At 30.7% G+C, this 23,145-nt stretch overlaps 5 protein-coding genes and 1 long non-coding RNA gene across 8 annotated transcripts in view; 4 read left to right on the top strand and 2 right to left on the bottom strand.

The window, feature by feature from the left end:
* Window positions 1-1,705: 1,705 nt before the first annotated feature.
* LOC133320105 (uncharacterized) lies at window positions 1,706-3,638 on the bottom strand. Its single transcript, XR_009753559.1, has 2 exons — window positions 3,316-3,638; window positions 1,706-2,294 (listed from the first exon to the last, which is right to left on the bottom strand). It is a non-coding gene; the product is annotated as an uncharacterized LOC133320105 (long non-coding RNA).
* Window positions 3,639-4,090: 452 nt separating this feature from the next.
* LOC116769404 (uncharacterized) lies at window positions 4,091-5,333 on the top strand. Its single transcript, XM_032660479.2, has 3 exons — window positions 4,091-4,270; window positions 4,482-4,704; window positions 4,958-5,333. The coding sequence occupies exons 1-3, from the start codon at window positions 4,128-4,130 to the stop codon at window positions 5,267-5,269; spliced, it is 678 nt and encodes a 225-aa protein (XP_032516370.2). The 5' UTR covers window positions 4,091-4,127; the 3' UTR covers window positions 5,270-5,333.
* Window positions 5,334-9,664: 4,331 nt separating this feature from the next.
* Window positions 9,665-10,872, top strand: LOC116769567 (uncharacterized). Its single transcript, XM_032660706.2, has 4 exons — window positions 9,665-9,689; window positions 9,995-10,130; window positions 10,212-10,443; window positions 10,516-10,872. Exons 2-4 carry the CDS (start codon window positions 10,003-10,005, stop codon window positions 10,804-10,806), a joined length of 651 nt encoding a protein of 216 aa, XP_032516597.2. The 5' UTR covers window positions 9,665-9,689; window positions 9,995-10,002; the 3' UTR covers window positions 10,807-10,872.
* Window positions 10,873-14,472: 3,600 nt separating this feature from the next.
* Window positions 14,473-15,785, top strand: LOC116770126 (uncharacterized). The gene is made up of 3 exons (XM_032661482.2): window positions 14,473-14,663; window positions 14,738-14,969; window positions 15,429-15,785. The coding sequence occupies exons 1-3, from the start codon at window positions 14,476-14,478 to the stop codon at window positions 15,717-15,719; spliced, it is 711 nt and encodes a 236-aa protein (XP_032517373.2). The 5' UTR covers window positions 14,473-14,475; the 3' UTR covers window positions 15,720-15,785.
* Window positions 15,786-16,138: 353 nt separating this feature from the next.
* LOC116779245 (uncharacterized) lies at window positions 16,139-18,367 on the top strand. Of its 3 annotated transcripts, none has more exons than XM_061527099.1 (4): window positions 16,139-16,278; window positions 17,226-17,376; window positions 17,773-17,989; window positions 18,063-18,367. In XM_061527099.1, the coding sequence occupies exons 2-4, from the start codon at window positions 17,228-17,230 to the stop codon at window positions 18,351-18,353; spliced, it is 657 nt and encodes a 218-aa protein (XP_061383083.1). In that variant the 5' UTR covers window positions 16,139-16,278; window positions 17,226-17,227; the 3' UTR covers window positions 18,354-18,367. The 3 variants fall into 3 exon arrangements, with proteins under 3 accessions (XP_061383083.1, XP_061383084.1, XP_032529410.2); XM_061527100.1 differs by lacking the exon at window positions 16,139-16,278 and adding an exon at window positions 16,659-16,796; XM_032673519.2 differs by lacking the exon at window positions 16,139-16,278 and having other exon boundaries at window positions 17,049-17,376.
* Window positions 18,368-18,628: 261 nt separating this feature from the next.
* The window catches only part of LOC116779712 (fizzy-related protein homolog), a 31,743-nt gene continuing 27,226 nt past the window's right edge, over window positions 18,629-23,145 (bottom strand). Inside the window, exons 8-11 of the mRNA XM_061527076.1 lie at window positions 22,739-22,860; window positions 21,636-21,804; window positions 21,198-21,307; window positions 18,629-20,749 (exon numbers count right to left, since the gene is read on the bottom strand). Coding sequence (XP_061383060.1) covers window positions 20,573-20,749; window positions 21,198-21,307; window positions 21,636-21,804; window positions 22,739-22,860 — 578 coding nt within the window. The 3' untranslated portion in view covers window positions 18,629-20,572. The remainder of the gene's footprint in view (window positions 20,750-21,197; window positions 21,308-21,635; window positions 21,805-22,738; window positions 22,861-23,145) is intronic.

Below are 23,145 nucleotides of genomic sequence, written 5' to 3' on the forward strand. Positions count from 1 at the left end.
GAGTTTATTCTCGATTATGCATACGGAGCATGTAACGTATTAATTTACCTTTGTTTATTTTTCTAAAATCAATAAATGAAAGAAGACAAAAATGTAACTCATTTTACCGTTTACGAATATTAAGTTTTTGGTATGAAAAATCGGGAGTCGGAAGCAGTGTGTTCTATTTATCTGACGTCGTGTATAATTTATATTTTATATATATCGGCGCTATCAGCTTCAATGACGGATGCAATATGAAAATAACTTAAGGCTGTCATCAATTATTATAACAACTTATTGGTCGTCGTTATTATTGTTAAAAGTAAAACGAAATCAAAGACTGTTTAAAAGGAGAATAGAACTATGTTTGAATTCTGGTATAAATATGACGTCTGGACGCACGACAGCGGACTGCAGAGTTCAGCGAGTGCGGATCATAAAGAATGTGATTATGAAGAACCTTCGAGAAATACAAGAACATTTAGAAGAATTGAAGTTCATTTTAAAATATCTGGAACGTACTGAAACAAGTGACATTAGTGACGTCAGCGAGGCTGGCTTCCTCTCTTTAAAATAATGAATTTGTAATAAATCTGATATATATACATAACTGATTGAAACATTTCTGTTACATAACTAGGTAAAAATACTTCTCTATCAATTAGGATTATAAATATTAATCTGATTTTAGACAGATAAATTTAGAAGTCAATAATCCTAGAAACTTAAATAGCGCTCTATTTTTGGAAACGATTTATAGTATAGGATACGGTCACTAATAATGTGACCCGAGAAAATATACACATGCCACCAAAATTATAGTGTGCTTAGTCTAGACTAATCCAGTCTAAACGGTTTAAGAACAAGGCTTTGAAACAGATCCAGATGATAGTTTCAACGTGATGATCTATTAGCAAAGATGAGTACTAAAACAGACGATAGAGGTGATTTTTCGTTACTATTTAGAAGGTGGTAGAGCCTAGCTGTGGTTAAGTTACTGCAGTTCGAACATGGGCTGGCTCGACCGGGGCAGTACCAACCTCTCACAGAAGATCGGCGTGAAGTAGTCTTTCCCTTTTCCCATCACTTCCTCTCACTCGTCCCCAGTCAGGGATGGCAACACATCCGCAAAACTGTATTGCTGATATCCATGGGCAACGGTAACCACCTCCCACATGGTAGGCCCTCTTCTCGTTTGCCTCCGTTAGCATAAAAAAAAGAGTCTAGACCTTTTTTTATTTCGTATTTCATCGCTATATTTAGTTCATACTTTTTTGTTGGTCTTAAGGCTTTATTTTGAACATTTACGTGGAGGTGGTATAATGTACGTTTTCCTACACATCGTTCGCATTGATAATAATATACACCAAAATGTGTAAAACAAAAGTGTGTGTAAATCAATAAAATTGTCGGAATTCAATCATGGTAATTATTTCTTAAATTTTACAGTTATTTATAAAAATATTTTTCACATTAAAATATAATAGATAAAACCATTTTCTAAAATCATTATTAGTTCAAAAAAATTTGCGATCACTCACATTTGGCCGTTATCTGGAGTTTGAAAGTAAATAAAATATATATTCATAGTATTAACTTCAACATTCAATGGTAAAACAGTAATGCTATGTTAAAAAAATTGTAGTCACGCCCATTTTTACCGTTGGTTTCTTAATTTCAAAAGTAAGTTTAAAGATCAAAAATGGTCAAACTTTAACACACCTCTTATCTAAAATCCGTGTAATTTTTATCTGTGTACATGTAAATTGGACTAATAAGACTTAAAGACAATTTACATTTTTAATATTTTAAAACAGACATTTTATGAAAAAAATCAAAGTTTCTTGAAAGATCAGCATTTATATGGACGAAACCTGAAACTAACAACAGGAAACGGTATTGTTATTTTAAGCTGTTCTTAAATATATAAACGAGTACATCAAAATATATGCGATATCAGTTCAGACGTGGAAATATGATTCATGGAATAGACAAATAATACAACATTTATTCTCCTCGCATGATGACCATAAAGGAGACTTAGAGATATGCTGATCATGAAATACAAGCATGCATGTTTGTCACAATCTTACATGAGAAGTTACTCAACCTTGTAACGAAGGCATGGGAATCAAACACAAAAACGGCTTACCATTATTTTAACTGTAGATAGAGTCAGTCAAATTATCGTTAGACATTTACACTTAAATCAAAACTTTCATAATGTTTCCTTTGTACTTGTCGAAAGTTATTTAATTCGATGCAAATACAGATAGGAGCTTATTGATTGTCAAACATCGACATTCATCACACTAAAAGTATCGAAATTATATTATCAATTACCTCTGAAAAAATGAACTGAAAAAATCTGAAATATATAAAATGTCATCGTTGCCGGCTGGTTATTTAATATCGCTGTAAAATTTTATGAATACAAACTTAAAATATATTCAATAGTAACAACCATTTATTTTAACTCATTCTAATTTGTCCATAAATCTCATTTACACTTCATTTGACTAATTTACGAAACGCAAAAACTACAACGAAAACTAATATTCAATAAAAAAATAGAAGAAATATTAGTCGTATAAAAAAATGTCAACAAAAAGCAATTATTTTAACGTTGCAATAACTATAAAACTTTACATATCATCGGAAAAGTGATTGAATCTCACATTCGTAAATAAAATTAAAAAATATTTCTTTGTCATTTATCACAAATAATTCTCAAATGGTATCCCTTATTGGCTATTTAATGGTACATTAAAAAGTGAATAAGTGATTATTAAAGTTGACGTCTTGATAAATACTCAATATGAAGCTAGGAAATGCGTAACAAAGGCGAGCTGATAATACTTCCGTGTTGTGAACGTCGTTCGTCTAGTAATTAATAATGGAAGCAATGCTTGATTTAATTATAGCTTATATAATAGTTTGTAATAAGAATTATTTATAGAATAATGATTTTTAATTTCATTGTATTCAGAGGTGGTGGAGCCTAGCTGTGGTCAAGTTACTACAGTTCGAACATGGGCTGGCTCGACCAGGAAAGTACTACCCTCTCACAGAAGGTCGGCTTGAAGTTGTCTTTAATGGCGTTTCGACGGATGTGTGAGAAAGCCGGTTTTTTCCTTGGTCCCACCCTTTCCCACTCTTTCCCTATTCCCTACCTCTCTTCCATCCTTAATCATTAAGGTCGGCAAATCTTCAGCAACATGTCTAATGTTGCAGATGTTCACGGGCGACAGTGGCTACTACCTATCAAGTAGGCCGTCTGCTCGTTTGCCATCTTTCTCATAAAAAAAAGATATCACTTATTTTTCGACTTACCATTTCTTTTGTGAATACGGTATTTTACGAAAAGATAAAAATATCTTTTATATTATATTTGTTTTTATAGTAGTTATATTTCTTGTCAAAATACCTCTGACCTCAGATATCTTCACCGTAATCACAAGCAACCATATGATCCTTTTTCTTTTTTAAAAAATGTTAGTCGGGAACCTTGTTACCTATCTAAAAACTTCATTAATATAACCTTATAATATATACCGTAAAATGAGAAAATAAGCGTAAATTATTTGTTTAATACAATTTTAATTGTATAATATATTGTATCAGATGTTGTTAACATTTTCTAACAGTTAATAATTGATAACCTATTATAAAATTGTATTCAAGAATACCTCATTTACTCAAGTTTTTCAACACTGAAATTCTAAAAGAGTATCTGTGTATAGTAAAAGTCATGAGTGAAACCTTAGTTTATTATTTTAAAAGATTCTTTAGGAACGTGTTCTTAATTTTTATTATTTATTTAAAATTCATGAAAAAATCATTTACATGTTTAAATATTACTAGTAATGGATACACTTCACCAAAGTTATTAATTACCCTTTGTTTTTTTTAAATCTTATCTATATATTTGCGTCTGCAAAAATGTTCTTAATATATGATTTATAGAAACGTAAAATTGTAGCTAATTGTTGAGAGTATAAATATGGTTTTCATATACATTTTTTTACTATCCAGTGGCTTTACGTTGTATTGGTGAGTGTTGTACCATTCAAATTCTTATAATAATGAGAGGAAAAATGGTAATGGCTACCTATAAAAATATTATTTACAGGAACTAAAACATCATGATTGGAACATATATCTTACTTTTGGTGATTGGAGCGAGTACAGCCATACCAGAAGCGAGAGGCGCAAAACGACCTGCGCCTCCATACGTCGAAGCGAATGGGCAGTTCCAACAGGCAAAATACTTTGTACAAAGCAACCTGTGAGTGATAAAGAGATCTTTTGGATAATATTTGTATCAGCACATGTATCCAAAATCGGTAGTTGAAATTAAATGCCATTCGAATACTTAAATGTATTGGGAAACATCATTAGACGTGTAACCAGTTTTAGGATAGATCGTTTGTAGCAAACCCGTGAATAGATATTAATCCAAGTCCAGTAAAATTTTATAAATAAGACTCGATTTCCAGACCATTGAAACCGAGAGATATCCACGATCCCGCTGAAAGACAAAACCAAGGTTATGGAGTCCTTGTGGGAGTTGTCTCTGATTTGGTTGACGCCCTTGATAGACCAGACTATGAACCCATGCTTGTCTTGGCCGAAAGTGTCCCAGCTTCATTGAGAAACTATTTGGAAATAGCGAAACAAGCGCAGCTAGAAGTATCCGACTTAGAACTTAAAGTCCAATTGGTATGTTTACGTTCAAATCATATTTATTGTATAGGGAATAAATTTTAAAACAATTGTCAAAAACTTTCTTTTAAGTCTTAAGAAAATCAAGTAGCGTTTTTCTCTCAAATTTTTATGCTTTTCTTTTTTTTTGATATTTTTTATGATTCCTGGCTTTGGATCAGATCTTGTATAAATAACGAAATACGTTACATAATTGTACGAAAATTTTTTTCGATACCTGGATACGACTAAAAATAATTTGAATTTTCAGATAACCGATTACATGGCTGCCACATGTATTTCATATACTATCCAGGAATGCAATGAACACGTTCAAGAAAAGGTGGAAAGTCTGCCTACCCTTTACAGAGCTCCAGCTAAGCTTCTTTTAAAACTTGGTAAAGTTTCAACAGTCATTCTAAACAACCAAGATAACCTCCAAGAAGTGACAAAAGACCACGGAGAAGTTTCTTATCTTTTACATAATGTTGAAAAGCCAGATTTCCAAAATTTCATTAAGGAGTTAAACGAAATTAAGCACGCAGCAAAAAACATACAACTCAGAAGGATGTCAAATAATTGATTAGAAACGGAACTCAAACACTGGACGTTTGGAATCGCTTTAGAAATAAAACGTGTGTGAAGCATTTGTCTTTTTGGATTTCAATTTCCATTTAGTATTTACCACTATCTTAATGTTATAACTGAATGGTGCTACCCTCATACATTATCTATTAATTGACAATAAATACACACGCTCCTTATATTGGACAGTTAATTAAAAGAAAAAAACATTTTTAAAATAACATTATAATTTTAAACAATAAATAAAGAGAAACACATTTAAAAAAAAATTGTTCCAAATATTATTACCTCAAAGTAAATGTTTTTCTTGAAAAGATTTAACTATGTTATTTTAAAGACATATATTTCATGTTACTAAATTATACTTTAACTTAACTTAAAAATACATATACATAAGTATATACATACATACATCAAGTAGCAAATTGATAATCTGAATTCAAATATAAAGCGTATTGAGATTTAAAATTTCGTAATACCTTTTATTGTTTAATTGACAAATAAGAATAAAAAAACAGAATTCAGATCTACATTGATAAAATTATTTTTATCCAAAAAAAAAAATTCAATTTGAATTTCACCTGACAACATATTAACTTATTTGGATTATTCTATTTTTAAAGTTACAACTGTCATCAAATCAAAAAAAGAACAACGGTTTAGAATAAATTGATTTTTTAATTAAATTATAAATGCATGCATGTATTTTCATTTTTATTACATTATGATAAATGCTCTCAAATACAATTGTATTATACTGTCAAATATTTTTTGTATTAAATATCTATGTTTATCATAGATAAAAAATAATATTTATTAAATTTTATTCACTACATTTCATATTATATCGGACTTTCAGCAAATAGTAAAAAAATATGACCATGGAAAAAGTTGAAACAATCCTTGAAGAAAATATGACCCTCGGGAGAAAAAAGGTCTCTATACATAAACTGATGACAAAAACAGGCCAGTATATAATGGCTCATTAGGCATTGATTTAACACGATAGTTAATAAATAGTATTATTGATCGGTCATAATTCCAGCCATTCTTATAATTATTCTGAAAAAATATCAAATATTCGTGTAATAATTTTTTTAATCTCATATTGTTATTAGTATTTTTTTTTTAATTAAAGCCAAAATAAAATCTCGAACTATTGTTTAAATTACTCAGCTTACAGTTTTCATTGGCAGTAATATTATAATTTTTTTTTTTCAGCATTGCCCTTTTGCATAAACCAAAAAAAATATATATATATCGACTTTCATATACAAACAATAAATTAATTTATCTATTATTATAAACATGTATTTTGGGGAAATCAAATCCAGTAAGATCTATTTTATTGTACTTTTGAATTAGGCGCAAAAATTTTATAAATCTGACAAAGCGATTTGGAAGCGGTCAAATCTCGGATGGGTGACCAAAACAACCAGTGTCCGTCGCTCTTGCCTGTGTACGAGAACATGGTAATAAAACGGTTCACAAATAATTAATTATTACTGCTTCAAAAAAAAATTATTTCTTAATTGTATAATCAACGATTTGAGACACTTAATCATTAAAGGCCTTTTAAGGAAAGCACTTTTATTTTAAGTAATTAATGAAAAAAATATATACAATAATTTAAAATGTTGATATGGTATATTTCTAATTAGATTCGCAAATTAAATAAGACGCTATCAGGCCTTTTCACGCTTGAGTCATATAATGAAAATATTAAAACCGTTGAAAAATTGATACCTACCATAGCGTTATTATATTTAAAATAGCTACAAAAACAAAATTAAAATCATAAGTTTTTTTTTTTAATCCTTTACAGGCTTTGATTAATAATGTTATTCATTACTACCCTAGTTTTATTAAATCAATTCGTTATCAGTTCAAACAATAAAAATAAATACATGTACCTTTAAAAACATTTAATATACCCATAGAGTAAAACAGTATTCTTGATAAAAGAATCATGGAAATCATAAGAAAAGTTATATTCAAAAAATTTAATAAAACATAAATGAGTATTTTGTTTCACAGTAACAGTAAAGCAATAACATATATTTGAACTGTAAATTAACAGAATAAAAAATAATAACTCGAATGATTTTTTTACAGGCTTTAATATTGTCATATATTGTTATAAAATTTGGACATTTGTATATATTTTTAAATTAAAGAATGACCGTAGCGTAAATAAAACGACAATAATATAGAAATTTTGTTTAATTTTAATTTTCCTGTACCTTATTAGATCCTAATTATCTTAATTAAGTACTTGAACTTGTAAAATTCCGTAAAGTTTAGGGCTATTATAACAATTAAGTTGTAAAATTTCCTCATCCAGGCTCACTCTTTACCTGGGGGTTGTAGTATCGTTGGACAATCAGACTTCCGTCGCAATGACCAAAAGATCAAAATGTCCAAGCAGCTCAAAAATACTTAAATTAACCGGGGTTTTAAATACACCTAAAAGGTCTTCAGTTACTCCGCTATGTATTTTCGAATGTTCATATTGATACATTGGAGTAACAACTGGAAAATATCTCTTCAAATAGCTGACCATCCACTTATGTACGTACATCAGAATGGATTGCTACAATTTTTGTTTGCCAGGCGATTTGGTATCTAAGGTATATTTGGTTTTAATAAGACAATGGGAAAATATTCTACATTTTGCAAACGGCTGAAAGAATCCAGTGGCTTAGGTAGGATATGTTCAACGATGCGTGAAAATTAAAAATCAGAACTTTCCCTTTATACAAACAATAAAACACAGAGGAAGTACTCATCCCTTTGTAATTTTAAGGTTTAAGAATTATCCGTATACATTGAAAATGTGATAATTTATCAATCACGTAATATATATTGCAAGAAATATCGTTCCCTTTGACTCAACAGCTTATCCCGCATGGAAAAAACTGTCCATAACTTGGATTATGCCGGTGTAATTCGCTATAGCATATTTTGTCCAATGTCACTTGCTATTATAGTGAAGGAATTTATAAGCAACCATAGATGCTAAAGTAATAGCAATTCTGCGAAATAGCAAAACAGTTCAAAATAACAAAGATATTCTTCCAATCCTGCACCCTTTGTAACTGCAGCGACACTAAGAGGAATCCGCCAATTAACGGGGAAAACGTCACCATAGGGCTAGTTGGCATATTTGTTATTCAGAAATAGACATCATTTCAGACCCTGTGTGGAACCTAAGAATTATATCTGTTTATGGTAACCTTGGTTGAACCTACAGACTTATACGAATTATTTTAATGCATAATCAAAAGCTTCTCCATCAAACTCAAAAGCTTCTAGTAGTAGTAAAAGTAAAAGTAGGCTAGTTGAACACCATGTAGATCATCCCATATGTAAAAAAAGCAAGAAAAGTTCAATCTGATCTTTATATGCTTGAGATTTTACTTTAACACGACCTTTTTCTCAATCCCACTTACAACATTCAAAATGCAGAAAAGTTTTGTTTCATAATTTTGTATAAAAATATCAACATTTTGTGTAATAAAAATGTCTACAAGATTTTTTCTTATTTCATTTTTCAAATATCCAACCTTATCGTTCCTAATTCAGAAAATTACCGTAAAAATAGGCTAAATAATAAATTATTTTTCACACTACATTAAAGTATGAAATATTACTTAAAATGTGAGGAACGCCAAACATTTTAGACAAGTTATAAACAATGGAAAGGATTACATATACGTGAAGGCAAGGAAAACAAAAAACTTTTTTCGATTAATGCTCAAAATACGTATAAATTTTCTTTACAAGTTTATTTCTAAAAAAAAGCATCTTAAAATCTGAATAAATTTATTTATGTCTCATTTCGTTCAGCCTGAATAATCTTCTTAACTTATTACTTTTCTTTGTAAAGATTTGTTGGTATAGTTCTATATTACAAGGACTGTTGATTCAAAACATAGTTAGCTTGTTCTGTGGTTATCTTTTATCTTTTCCAAAGACAATCAAACCAACAAGATTCTAAATTTGTTTTTAAATTGCGTAATATCGCTGATGTTTGTATTCACGGGCCTGTGCCATTATAAATTATTTGATATTTTTTATATAAATTAGATTTCGTACTGTACTCCCATGCGAATGTTTGGTAATATTTAAATTATTACTTCATATAATTATCACAAAGCAGTTCTCAGGTTTTTTATCTTTTTTTTGCAATTGTTCTTCTTCTTTTAATCTATTCGATCCCCGAACCACATTATGTTGTGAACGGTAAAGAGTTATTCGTGATGTTATCAAAATAAAATAAAAATTAACATAACTCGATAAAATGAATGAAAATGTTCTTAACATCTGGAATTTATAAGTCAAATGATCGTTGATAATTAAAGCCCATATAAATATTTGTTGCTGCAAATTATGTCATCTATAGGCTTCAAGTTCCGGTGAGTCCAATTCCACATCACATACAGATATTTAAATACTGCTTCTGTGTTAATTTTTACAACTATATTTTATAAGTACATATTTATTACAACCCTCGAAACAGCAGACGTGACAAAAGTAAATTGCTTATTAAAATTAATAAGAATTTGAATAAAAAAAAATCACATTTTTTTAAAGATAATCCCGAAATTTATTATTACTATATATTCTCGATGATATTTTAATTTTAATTTTCGTGTCAATTACACGGAAAAATATTTAAGTCCTGACAATCGAATAGTAATTGTCACTTTAAATTTTCAAGTCGACATCATGTTTGGTTTAATTGTGCTGGTGGCGTTGGTGGGAGGCGGCTTCTGCGACGACAATCAGGGACCACGTCCGTTCGTTCAATCTCAAAAAGATTTAACATACGTCCGACTTATGCTTCAAAATTTAGTGTGAGTTGCTTCCAATTTTCTCATATCTACCCAAAAGCCTAAAGGATTAACTAGAAATTAATAATACTCTTTGTATTTCAGTCCCCCTGATAATAATAACTTGACCGTTCCCTCTGCCCGCGTGCACCTCTCGGGAGGAGTTTTGGCAGCAGTAACTTTAGCAGTCGGTAAATCTTTGGAACCATTCGGCAGCCCATACGACCCGCTTTCCGTATTAGAAGAAATAGCGCCAGTCGTATGGGAAAACTATAACGGAGTAGCGGTAACTCCGCTTAATAAAAAACTAGCTGAACTCATCGGGAAAGTGCAGCCAGTCAGTAATAATGATATATTGTTACGATTTTTTTTATTAATAAAACGCATTAATGTAACCTTTAACTTGCAGGTTATCGCTGTCATAGAGGTCTTGTGCCCAGGTACCGATGTGGAAACCTGTAACGCCCTAGTAGAGCAGACCCTTAAAAACAATAGGCTCCTTAATAACCGAGGGGATCTCTTATTATCAGCTGGAAGAGTGGCAGGTCATCTGAGAAAAAATGAAAAGTCTGTTTTAGCTACAGTCAAAGAATACTTGGACCTACCTAATCTCATTAGAGCTATGGAAACCCAAGAATACAAAGAACTCGCTTACGACCTAGCAGATCTAGATAGACGTCTAGACCACGTGATACAATAATTTGGACAACTGATTTCATGGAAGGACGGCAATAGAAATAAAAAGTGTGTGAAGCATTATAAACTCGTCTGTTGTATTATTTATAACCTCAAAAAGATACTTGCTTTGAGTAAAATTATTTTGATCTATTTGAACTATAAAAGTAATTCAAAATTTAAACACTTCATTAAAACTGTACAGTCAGATTAGTGTCCTGAGCTATATGCTTTACAGTGTCCACGATAAGAATAAATATAACAATGACGACATATTATATCTTGGTCCAATGGAAAATATTAATGAGAATCACTTTCTCTATATTATTAATTCTTTATTTTCTTTCGTCTCCTAGTAATGAACTCATAGAGCAAAATATTTATGATAAATAAAACATTTACAATTTAAATGTCTGAATCGCAATGACGAAATTTTTTTTTTATCTATGGCCTCATTCGCACTGGATTCGTGGAATATTTTGTCAATGTCAACGTTTTTATTTGTTGGACGAATTATAATCTTGAATTACCGTGCGGAGAAAACACGGAGTTCATTTTCATGACGAAATTTATACGGAAGTCCATAAACGTCTCAGTTTGACAGCACTTTAACTGAGAAAGTATAAGTTTAACGTAAGCCACTAAGTAGGTACATGTATTTGGTATGTATTCTTCATTGGGAAAGATGATAAAATTTTAAGAACCATTAAATATTTATTATGTAAGTTGCTATTGTACTAAAGGTGCTATTATGAACATGAGGACTTTTTATTACTATTTTAGTTTGAATAGGCTGAATACAAAGTGCCCAATTATAAAACGATTACCGAGTACCTATTATGAAAGTTTTAGGTATGCATAGGTAACGCCCTATTTATTTTGTTCGATGTTAGGAGCTTCTATATATTTTTTATTGAATGTATGCCATGACTAATGTTAGCTTCTAGTAATCGAATAGTAAAGAAACATTTTGATGTATTGCCATTTTACTAATATACTTAAGTTTGCATGTTTGTAGTAATGGTTTATTTTGAAATACCCGGTCGTTTTAAAACAATTGGGTGTGTTTTTTTATAGAAATTTCAGCTAATTAATCTAAGGCTTTAACATATGTATGTGCTCTTGTAATACTTAAAACGCATAGGCTATTAGGAATCTTTGAGATAATTCTATATTTACAATAAAAGCCATATTTACGATTTAGTGGAATGATGATAAAATTATAAAGTAGTAATTAAAAGTTAGTAAGAAAGTAAGTTATATGAAGTAGATATTCTATAAAATAAAGAATAAATTGAAATTCAGTACAACAATAATTTGAATTTGAATAAAAAAATAACGCACACCAAGGAGAGGAAATTAACCATATTTTATATAAAATGGGTTATAGATTGAGAATGTTTAAGTACTGATGCCTAGTACATACTTCTGTAGTCTAAATCCAAACGTTTTGCAAGTTATGTGACACAGTAATTATGTAATTATGAATTAAAGTCCTAATGTTTTAATCTCTTCGTCATTTTGTTTTGAGCCTCCTGGCTTTTCTTGATATTGGCAAAATGTTCCACAAATAGAGAGCGAATGAAACAGAGCATGAAAAACACATTCTTATAATAAAGTGTAATTCATATTCAAATCTAAATGCTTTAAAATTTGTATATAAACATCAGTATGGGAAAGGTTTACGAAGTGATCAGTGGAGCTAAGAATCCTTGTTAATTGCAAGAAGACTACTAATGCCATGGGATTTTTTATTATTGTAGGTAGTAAATTCTCCCAGCTGGACTCTTACCACAGTCAATCGTAATGGCGGTTTGACTGACAGCAAAATTTCTAGTGTTCAAGAACTCCGTGATCTATGGTAGGATTGATTTTAATTCATGTCAAATGAGTTCCAAGTGGTCTGATGCTGAAGCGATTGAATTAGGAACTTTGTTAATTGTTTTACTATGATTTTTTTATTGCACATTTAATGTTGATACTATTTTGGTGTATATTATCAAACGCCATATTAAAAAAAAACTAGTGTTGGGATGAAATGATCACGTAGGTACATAGTGTACAACTTGTATCGTGCGGATCATCTCGCACCATGTAATACTTTATATTTTAAAGGAATAAATTCAATATTTTATCCAGATATCATACTTATATAGGCAAATAAATTTTCGGCTTCAATCAAATATGTATGTATATTTTGTTTAGAATATGGGTCGTAATTATAAAACAAAATGTAATCATGGCGGGTGGTCGTAAGATTCCATAAACGAAGCCCTGCATACAGTAAAATCTACCACCTTCTTCAAAGAGAAAACTTATGGTATAATTAGTTGGTACGATTTCGTCAATAACATCCAGATAAAGCTTCGTGCTCGTGAGTGCACTTCAAAATACTGGTTGATTATTTATCATCTAAGATAAAATTAAGAAGATATTTTTTTTTCGTTGTTGATAAATATATATTTCTTAAATTCTGGTTTTTCGTCTAGTTTATTAAGGTAGGTAGATTGCCTGTCATTCCTTAAAAAAGAGAAGGCATCTCAAGAATTGTCTCGCCCCTTACTTTTCATCATTACGAATCATTTTGGACACCAGGGTGTACAAGACTATCCTTTGTCAGAAGTTTAAAAGAGTGACACGTAATAATCAAATAGCTAAACAATTAACGATTGGAATACGACAATATGTACAATGATAAATTTTTAAGTCACATATGCTTTAACATGTCCTCTACGTATTGGTTCAACAACAAGAATATAACCTTAAGGGGATCAATAAATACACCTTTCCCTGTATCGAAGCAAACGCTTACAATTTTAGTATACATATTCTTTTCTGTAAAAATTCATCAAAATATAAATTGATAAAATCAATTCATTAACCAACGAGGACTAGGGACTCTGAAAATTATATATACTACTATGTTATTCTTTCCAGTTTATTTCTTTATATTTGCGTTATAAAAGATATTAAAAAAATATCAAAGATCTTTGCGTGTACTCACTTAAATGAAAGTAGGTCTTTCGGAGAATATATATATATATATATATTTAATTAAAATAATCCCGACGTTTCGATTCCTTTACAGCAACCGTGATCATTGGCAGACGAGGTGAAAGTGATTAGTTAATTATAAAATAATAAAAAAAACACGTAGTGGCCGAAAAAACTAACATTCATTATAATAGCAAAATATTTTTTGTCAGGATCAAATAAAAGAAATCGGACGCAAAAGAAATAAAACGTGTACAGTTAAATTACTAAAATAACCAGCATAACTAAAGGATTATCAAATAATCGTTACTAATTATGTCGTTATAAATAGTTGTTGCATCAAAATTATATCATCAATAAGGTTTGAATAGCGGTGAGTATTGTTCAAGGTTGTACCTAAAATAATCATATTAAATTATTAATCTGTAGAAATTATATTCAGGATGATGATACCACAGACAATGGTATACGTACAAAACAACTAACCTATATCCTTTATATATCTATTATAATGAATATAACATACTAATATGTATGTAATTTTAACCAAAAATAAAACTCGCGAAAGTCCTAGATCTCATAACATACTAATCTATTTAGTGATAAATTTTTATTTTGTTTTGATAATTTGTTTCTTATCTAACGATAGAATATTAGTTAGTGTAAGGATATATATCATAGCATTATAGTCTCGATATGAATGACTATTGTTATAAGAAAATCGTTGCTTCAGGTAAATATGATGTTTGGTCTTTTTGCGACCCTGTTAATGTTGGGCGGATGTATGTGTGTAGATAGACACCATCCCAGCAGTGAAAATAGATCAAGTCCATATGTACAATCCTGGGTAGATTTCTTCGAAGCCAGGTTATTGCTTCAAGAATTGGTGTAAGTAGACGATCATGGGAATCACGAGCGTGAAAACTGGATATAGAAAAATTAATGGAACGTTTAACTTTCAGCCCCCGTGATAAAAATAATCTGACTAATCCGTCTACGCGTGAGCATCTCTCGGCCGGTGTTCTGTCAGCAGTGACCATGGCTGTCGGAAAACAAGCATCGTTATTTTGCTCCCCATACGACCCGCTCTCAATACTACAAGATGTGTTGCCGTCTGTATGGACTAATTACAATGAAGTAGCAGCTGATCCTCTAAATAATAAACTCGCTGAAATTAATAAGCGAGTCCAGAATGTAAGTATTACTTCTTAATTTTTTTTCCTCGTCGAACATATAAATCTACTACAATGAAGTCTGTCTTTATGTCAATTTGTGAAAACCTTGAATCACATTCATTTTGTATTAGAATAAAAAAATACCGAGAGCAAAATATTATGTATATAATAACCAATGGCTGGGATAAATTACAGTTTCAAACTGAGATATATACAATGTTACCGTCTGCCTACTTTATATGACCTTTTTTTGACAAATTAATCATAGCGTTACTTCAAATTTGATTCATCTTTTAATATAGATATAACTTTGATGTCTGTATTAATTTACTTTTAGCATTTACTACTTATAATACATTTATTAATCTTGTTATGTCCCCTGCAATGAAAGTAAAATTATCTTTTTCGTTCGGAAACAAACTAGCGAATGTAGGTTTTAAAAAGGACAAGATAAATGATATTTCTGTTAAATATTTAGATAAGTGCTATCATTGACGGACTATGTTATGAGATCGATGTTGAAGACTGCAATCAGGAAGTGGAGAGGAACGTTCAGGAAGATGATTCATTAGTAGACAGCGCCAGACTGTTACTAGCTGTGGGAAAAGTATCACACACCCTCAGGCTTCACGAAAAGGAAATACGAGAGGTGGTGTCAGACTATAAAGATGCACCTTATCTGATAAAGCTAATGCAGAGTGAGGACTACAAACAGTTAGCGTACGATATCGGTAACGTCGAGTTATTATTAGGATTAGAGATTAAGTAAATTTCACCTCCGATTTATAAAGAAACTGTAATATTTTAATGCATTATTAAAGCTACTAAGCATTTATTTATATTTTTTTTACCTTTTTAAAAATCCTCATGTCTGGTTTTGAAAGTTAGTGCCTCAGGAAGGACAACATAATAACAATAGCAGCCCTATCTTAGTTTAAAAATACTAATTGACCAACATAGATTGATTGTCACAATATCATTTGGATTTTAAATTTCACAATTACAGATAATTTATAAAAAAAAATATGTTGATAACTTGTAGGCTATACTACTACGATATTTAAAATCAGGTTGGAAGTATATATATATACTTTATGAGATTATTTCATGGTGACCAAACCACCTTCACGAATGTTATAACACGTTCACTTTATTTACAATCTTATAATATTATATATTAGAGTCCTATTTACATTTTCCTGCCCAAAATGGACGTTGAACTGTAACGGTACAGGATGGATATCCAGATCTTACCAAATTAAACATTTGCATTTCTCGCTCAGCCCCGAGTAACCAAGGACTCGAGCTTTTGTCATTCAAATATCAAGGTAAGATTCATCATATTAGAACATTTATTTGTACAGGCGATAACTATGTTAATACTTTTAATTTAATAATAAATTTACATAAGTTAAAGCGGTTTTAGCGTCAGGGTAAATGATCATTTGTTTTGGAGCACCCGAATATCTCGAACGACACAAGCATATTGATTCAGTAATCGATATTATTTAGCATATAAATTTAAATTAATGTGTTTAAAAATGCGTAGAACCAGGAAAATGCGGATTAACTCTTTAAACGCTCGAAGAAACTGGTTTATGATTTATCTAAACAAACGTTGTATGTATATGTAGGTATGGTAGTTTTTACCTGCGACTCCCTCCGTACGAATCTGAGAGTTGCGTTCAGCGGAATGTACCTATACAGCATGTTATAACAATAGATATATAGAGGAATCTACGTTGGAGTCTTTTCATTTTAAATAACCTACATACCGACTGCAACGCCAACTGGCAGGGTAATTTGTTAAAAAAAATCACTCAAGTCGGTCTAGCTCGTGCTGATGGTAAGCAGTTCAGTGACATACAAACGTCCCGTAGAATTATATATATGAAAATAGCTCATAACGATGCTACGTACTAACTGATGCAAATGATTCAAAACACCCAATGATAAGTTGTAGGTGTATCTCATATTTATGTATACTGAAAACATTTTTTTAAAAAATAAATTTATAAAATTTACTGGAAAATAGTTAACTGAAAATTGTAAATTCACTAATAAATTTTCATTACTATTATTATGTTATTGTGCATCACTTTAAATATACCTACATATATGCAAATAAGGAAAAAAATATGTATGCAAAAGCAAAATCAATAAAACGTAAATCAACTTACATATAACGATGACTTAAATATAAGAAATATTTAATTATACTCTCTTAATAATGTCGTCCAAGGATATGCTGTTTTTAAACCTCATTATGTTTTAGCGATGTATACCCTGATACTGTTTTTACTTGCGTGGTCGGTTGTAAAGTCGGATAAACTAAATCTTCCAAATGACTTCGACAGTTTTCCCCCTCCTTACCTTCAATCAAAATATGAATTTGCAAAAGCTGCGAGTTACCTTCAGCATCAACTGTAAGTAATATTTTAACCTGTTGGCTACATAACAATTCTTTACGATATTTGTCAGCTTTCATTTGACTAATGATATCTAAGATTTTTTATACTGCCTATATCAGAGGTATCAGTTACTTTACATCGGGTTAAATTAAAAAAAAAATATTAATTCGCTTGGTACGTATAACCAACAATCATTGCAGGTTTCAATAAATTTGACTGTTAAGTAAATTTTAAATTAAACTTGTTTTACTTCTTTACTTTTCATTTATTAATATTAAAACATGTAAAACATATTGTCACTAATTTCTGAACTATTTTTAATATAAACGTTTATCATTTTGGGCAAGTTTTGTATTTTATTTCTCTAAGTACAACGCCATAATATATATTATTGAATTCTATTTCACTCAGGCCTGATTATAATACAAGCGGGCAGAATTTAGAATTTGGAGGCATTGTGAGAATAATCAGTGAATTGGCATACAGAATCCGACCTCAAAATCCGCCACAGAGATACATGCCTTATAAAATTTTAGACGCTCATCTTCCCTACGCGTGGACAGAATACAAATTTATTGTCAATAAAACGAGAGAACTCTTGTTAGACGCAGAGAGTAAAATAAAGCCGGTAAGAGAGATTAATTATACAAAAAAACTAAAGCTTCGTACAATTTAATCACAAAATGGTCAATCGTTTTCAGATGTCAAGGACGCTCGATTCGAAATGCAACACCATAAGGGATACTGACGTTTGCAACAAATTGGCGGCAAATATTATCAAAAGAAAGGATTACTTGCAGCCGCACGCAAACTTACTGATTCAACTGGGTCGTGTTTCAAAAAATTTCAACGCTTTCTCCAATACATTTGACGTTCTGTCACTTGACAGGCAACAGATATCATTTTTAAAACATCACTTGGATGACTCTCATATACGACACTACATCAAGGAACTGTCCAAAACATACAGCCTAATTAAAAATATATATTAATATTAATTAAATTTTTTTTTCTTTAATCTCTATAATTATTTTTATTTGGCAAATTATTCCCGGTAATATTCAGCGACTTGTAACGATATTTTTTTGTTTTAAATTCATATAATATACCATACACGTAATTTTCTTCTTGGAAGAAATTATTATTTCAAAATATTCTGAGTACACAAAACAAATTCGCCATTAAAATGTTATATTCCCTGAGGCATTGCCAAGTTATTCTGTCATTTAAATAGAATTTAATGTAAGTAAGGTAAAATAAAACAATATTTTTAGACACCATTTTAATATGTAAACACTTACAACACGTACACACTACATCAGTCTATTCATAACTATAACTAATGCAATATATTAGATCTTTCTTTATAATAAATAAACATCTATATTAATGGTTCCAATTCATTATACCATGGATCTAACTAGTTACGCGAGCTCTTAAGTTACATTAGCGATGGGAAATGTTACTATGATAGAATAAAATATAATATTTTGGTCCAATTCTGATATCTTAATAACTAAACGTAGAAATTCTTTCATTTAATATAAGTGGTGGGAATATAAAGCGTTGAGATAGATGAAGATTGTGATAGATATGAAATAATTTTTGTTAATACAGCTAATTTTCACCAAAAACTAGATCCAATCGGATCACAAATTAATTTTATGACTTAAGTAGTGTTTAACACAAAATTTCGTAATATTGACATACATTAAAAACACAATTTCTTATTTTTATATTAAGAGAAGGCGCAAAAGTTAATATTTGGTGTCATATATACCGTGTTATGATCTGTGCTTTCTAGTTCTGTTTGGAAGCCAACAACCCATATATACAAACAAAAAATACATACGTACAATACTATGTGTAAAAAATACATCACAATATGTTATGGGGATATACTTAAGCAAACAGAAAAGGAAATCACCGATTTATATAAACTAAATTGCACAAATCCAATTCATATATACATACATATGTATCTAGTAGGGATCATTTATATGTCAATATATAAGGAGCGTACCTCACAAACGATTATTCGCTTGAAACTCAAATAATATAAGCTTTCTATGAATTTCAAGCGATAATATTTATATTAACTTATAGACTAGCAAATTTGTAATATATATAACAATTAAGACACCAGCGGTGTCGTTTGTGTGTCTGCTGTCTGTTTGTTTTTGAGATCATTTGAGGTACCTCTAATATATTATAATAACTTCCTGTTTCAAGCATGCTATATTAGTTTATAAATGCTGATGAATTAATATTACTATTAAAATTACACAGGCAAGGATGACCTTAACCTATTATATTTTTTTTTTACGTTAACAAATGATTTTTCACTAAAAAGCTGTTACTCAAATATAATATTAATATAAAACACACACTAAGACTAATTTATTAAAAATTAATATTACCAAAGCGACTGTTCAAATTATTCAAAGTCATTTAATGCTCTGACGTTATCTGATATCTCGTGAGAAACTAAAATATATATATCCATAACTGCATTAAATACTATAAGTACGAGAGTTATGAATCTAAAGATGTAGACATGCCTGCTATGTACATCGGTGGGTTAGAATTTGAACTGTTTTTTAATGTTATTAACTAGAAAAAAAAAATATTACCGTCTTTAGTACAAACATCCCAGGCTACCGTTATACATTTAGTCGGCAACATCGCAAGCATAGCAACACCTTTAAGCACAGACACCATTCAACAAAACCCAAAAATTTTTTACAACAACACGATTATGTATGATATATAAAGAAAAGAATTTAAGTTTTTAAAATGACTATGAAATAAATACATGATATAGACAAACTAATGTACATCCATACAAAATGTTACGAGCTATATTTATAATTATACTAACATTACTAAAATCACTAACATCTTTTGACTTTAAAATCATAACGAAAAAAAAAAAATTCTTTACAAGACATATAAACTTTTAGCTAGCCGTTCAATTGTTTGCCTCGTGTTACATCCTGTTACATACATCCAGGACGTAGCATTACAGCAAATATAAATTGTTTTCAAAATGGAAAAAAAAATTATAATAATAAATAAGTCCAAAATACACAATGCAATATATGCAATGCAAAATTTATACTAAACATTCCACCGACACACAAAACTAATATAATATATTATAATAATTATATCAAAGTCCTTTCAACTGGCAACACTGAAACTTCACAGTTTATCTGAGGGCCGTGTATAGATTTAAAACACTCTTATTCTCTTTGTGCGACGGTATTTTAGAGAACACATTCCAAAATCGTAAGGTTTCATCACCAGCTCCGGTGACTATAGCCTCGCCATCAGGAGACAAAGCCAGATATAGAACTCTGTATGAATGGCCTGTCAGTTTGGCGACCTGAAAATAAATTAATTGAAATTATACAATGAAATTTATTGTATTAGAAATTTAATTCAGATATTTTGTATTGTCTTTCAATAGTGTCACTCATGCAATGCCACCGATATTATAAATAATGTTTGTGAGTATGTATGGATGTCTTCATATTAACATAGGCTCGTAGCTCTTCTAAGCGATAAGAACTTAATTGATTTTGATTAAACTTTACAATAGTATAGCTCAGACATCAGAATCAGACAGGTAATAATTTCTCCCATGATCATTCAGACAACAGTCGTATTGTGTATGCAGTGAAGTGACAAACTATATATTACGCTGCCGGCTGATTACCACTTCCACTCTTTTGACATACTGAATACATTTCTCTGCGAGCCATATTCGAAAGTGCATGAAAACAAGATTCTTAATACATGAGAAATTATTTTTTTTTTGTAATTTCATTTACCTGAGTAAGCGATGGATATTTCCAAACAAGTATTTGATTTTGTGAATACCCGTGTGTCGACACCAGCTCGCTCGAATGCTTCGACCACGCAAGGTTGCAGACTTGCGAACCTGGAATAGATAAAAATATACACATTAGTAATTAACATCCTGTAAATTGAGCATATGGCTTAATTTCAGTTCCCTTAATTTGAGAGAATAGTGACAATTACAATAACTATGTAACTATTATCTAAGCTTTTTGACGGAAACATATTAAATAAGCTGATTTCATTACTATTACGACACTTAGGAAAATAGCTATAACCTAAACCAGCACACAGTGTGCGAATTCCCACCAGTCACCTATCCAAATTCAGCACTTGCACCAAACTGCTCGTTTCATACATCAGTCTATCTAATATTCATCAAAACAACCACTAGATGTCGCTGTTCCCACCTGTATCGACACACTGCATTGGCTGCGTGGTGAGCGTGTTCCAGAACCTTATGCACCTGTCAGCTGTTCCTCCGCCGGAAGCCAGCAGACCGTGCTGGTGGGGAGACCAAGCGATTGCCTTCACAGCTGCCACGTGGGACGAATACGTCTGGACGGGGGATGTAGAGTGCTGGAAACAGAAAAAGAAGATACATATATCAATTATATAAGAAAAATATTTTGTTGCAGATGCTACTAGAAGACAAGTTATAGTAATTACAATAATGCAACGAGAGTGAATTCAAAGATAAACATTTTCGTACTTTTATTGTTTTCGTCGTATAAAAAAATAAAATACGCGGTTTGAACATTAAAAATAAAGTTGGATTTATATTTTATAGAATTTAATATATATAGCTATATTAACATATAAATATCGTGAAGCGGGGAAACATTACATTAATATTAATGATGACATAATTACTTTATACCGGATTTTAATAAACTGATCTGGAAAATCCAACAGATGGCGCGCTTTGAAAATTTTTATACGAATTAATTTAAAAAACAGAACATCACAAAAAGCTGAATTAACATACGTCCGAAACGTGATGATAAAAACTGTATATAATGATAAGTTATCACCGCACAGTAATGACGCCTGTAGCCAACGAAAACCGCAGAAACCGCAGTCTCACGAAGAGTTGAACCAGGCGACTACTAACGTTAGCTGTCGATAACAATACTAGCCGCCTACCACAACTCTGTCTATTCGATTCAAATAATTCAACAGTGTCCTGATATTTACTATAGCAAGAGCGTAAGAACGACTCATAGTACAAAAAAATATCCTTAATACATATTGATGTGAGATTGTAATAATTCATTTTATTTATCTCATATCTTCTATTACGATACGGGTTCTTTTATTATATCATAAAAACATGATATTTTTCAACAATTTAAATTGCGCTCCTGTTTTCTGTTCAACCTAGTGCCGTTTAATAAAATACAAAAAAAAAAAAAAAACAAGCCTCAGTTACTGGCAGGTTATAATTTTTAATGTAAGCAACTTTTATAATATATATTTATATTTTGTATGAGATATAGTATTAGGTACATACCATAGACCATACAAATAGCTTGTTATCATTTCCACCAGAGGCAAGTGATTGTCCGTCTGGTGACCATTTCAGACCGCAAACCTCCTGTCTATGTCCTTGCAGAACTCTAGCAGCTTGAACAGCTGGAAATGATAAGTAAATGTTTAATTAAATACGTTCCAAATAAAAATAATAAAACATAGACATATTTGCTTCTTGATTTAATTAAATGACAGCCCAAAGAGCTTAAACTGGGAGAAAAGAATTTGTACAATATTTAGCTTATGCAACATATTTTTTTTAAACTTAGTTATCTAGAGGCAATATTTAGAATGACCAATCGACTTTACTCTACTCTACTTTAACTTTCGGTGGAAGATAGAGAGTTCTAAGGAGATATATATGTATGTGTGTGTGTTTATATATAT

This window comes from Danaus plexippus (assembly GCF_018135715.1).
Source record: "Danaus plexippus chromosome 3 unlocalized genomic scaffold, MEX_DaPlex mxdp_34, whole genome shotgun sequence".
Classification (NCBI taxonomy): Eukaryota; Metazoa; Arthropoda; class Insecta; order Lepidoptera; family Nymphalidae; genus Danaus; species Danaus plexippus.

What these genes read in the sequence shown, in the direction of transcription:
- LOC116769404 (XM_032660479.2), top strand. Translation starts at nt 4,128, where the DNA reads ATGATTGGAACATATATCTTACTTTTGGTGATTGGAGCGAGTACAGCC. An exon ending in TACTTTGTACAAAGCAACCT is followed by an intron (nt 4,271 to 4,481) that starts GTGAGTGATAAA and finishes CTCGATTTCCAG; the next exon opens with ACCATTGAAACCGAGAGATA. An exon ending in TAGAACTTAAAGTCCAATTG is followed by an intron (nt 4,705 to 4,957) that starts GTATGTTTACGT and finishes TTGAATTTTCAG; the next exon opens with ATAACCGATTACATGGCTGC.
- LOC116769567 (XM_032660706.2), top strand. Translation starts at nt 10,003, where the DNA reads ATGTTTGGTTTAATTGTGCTGGTGGCGTTGGTGGGAGGCGGCTTCTGC. An exon ending in CTTATGCTTCAAAATTTAGT is followed by an intron (nt 10,131 to 10,211) that starts GTGAGTTGCTTC and finishes TTTGTATTTCAG; the next exon opens with TCCCCCTGATAATAATAACT. An exon ending in TCATCGGGAAAGTGCAGCCA is followed by an intron (nt 10,444 to 10,515) that starts GTCAGTAATAAT and finishes TTTAACTTGCAG; the next exon opens with GTTATCGCTGTCATAGAGGT.
- LOC116770126 (XM_032661482.2), top strand. Translation starts at nt 14,476, where the DNA reads ATGACTATTGTTATAAGAAAATCGTTGCTTCAGGTAAATATGATGTTT. An exon ending in TTATTGCTTCAAGAATTGGT is followed by an intron (nt 14,664 to 14,737) that starts GTAAGTAGACGA and finishes TTTAACTTTCAG; the next exon opens with CCCCCGTGATAAAAATAATC. An exon ending in TTAATAAGCGAGTCCAGAAT is followed by an intron (nt 14,970 to 15,428) that starts GTAAGTATTACT and finishes TTAAATATTTAG; the next exon opens with ATAAGTGCTATCATTGACGG.
- LOC116779245 (XM_061527099.1), top strand. Translation starts at nt 17,228, where the DNA reads ATGTATACCCTGATACTGTTTTTACTTGCGTGGTCGGTTGTAAAGTCG. An exon ending in AGTTACCTTCAGCATCAACT is followed by an intron (nt 17,377 to 17,772) that starts GTAAGTAATATT and finishes TATTTCACTCAG; the next exon opens with GCCTGATTATAATACAAGCG. An exon ending in CAGAGAGTAAAATAAAGCCG is followed by an intron (nt 17,990 to 18,062) that starts GTAAGAGAGATT and finishes AATCGTTTTCAG; the next exon opens with ATGTCAAGGACGCTCGATTC.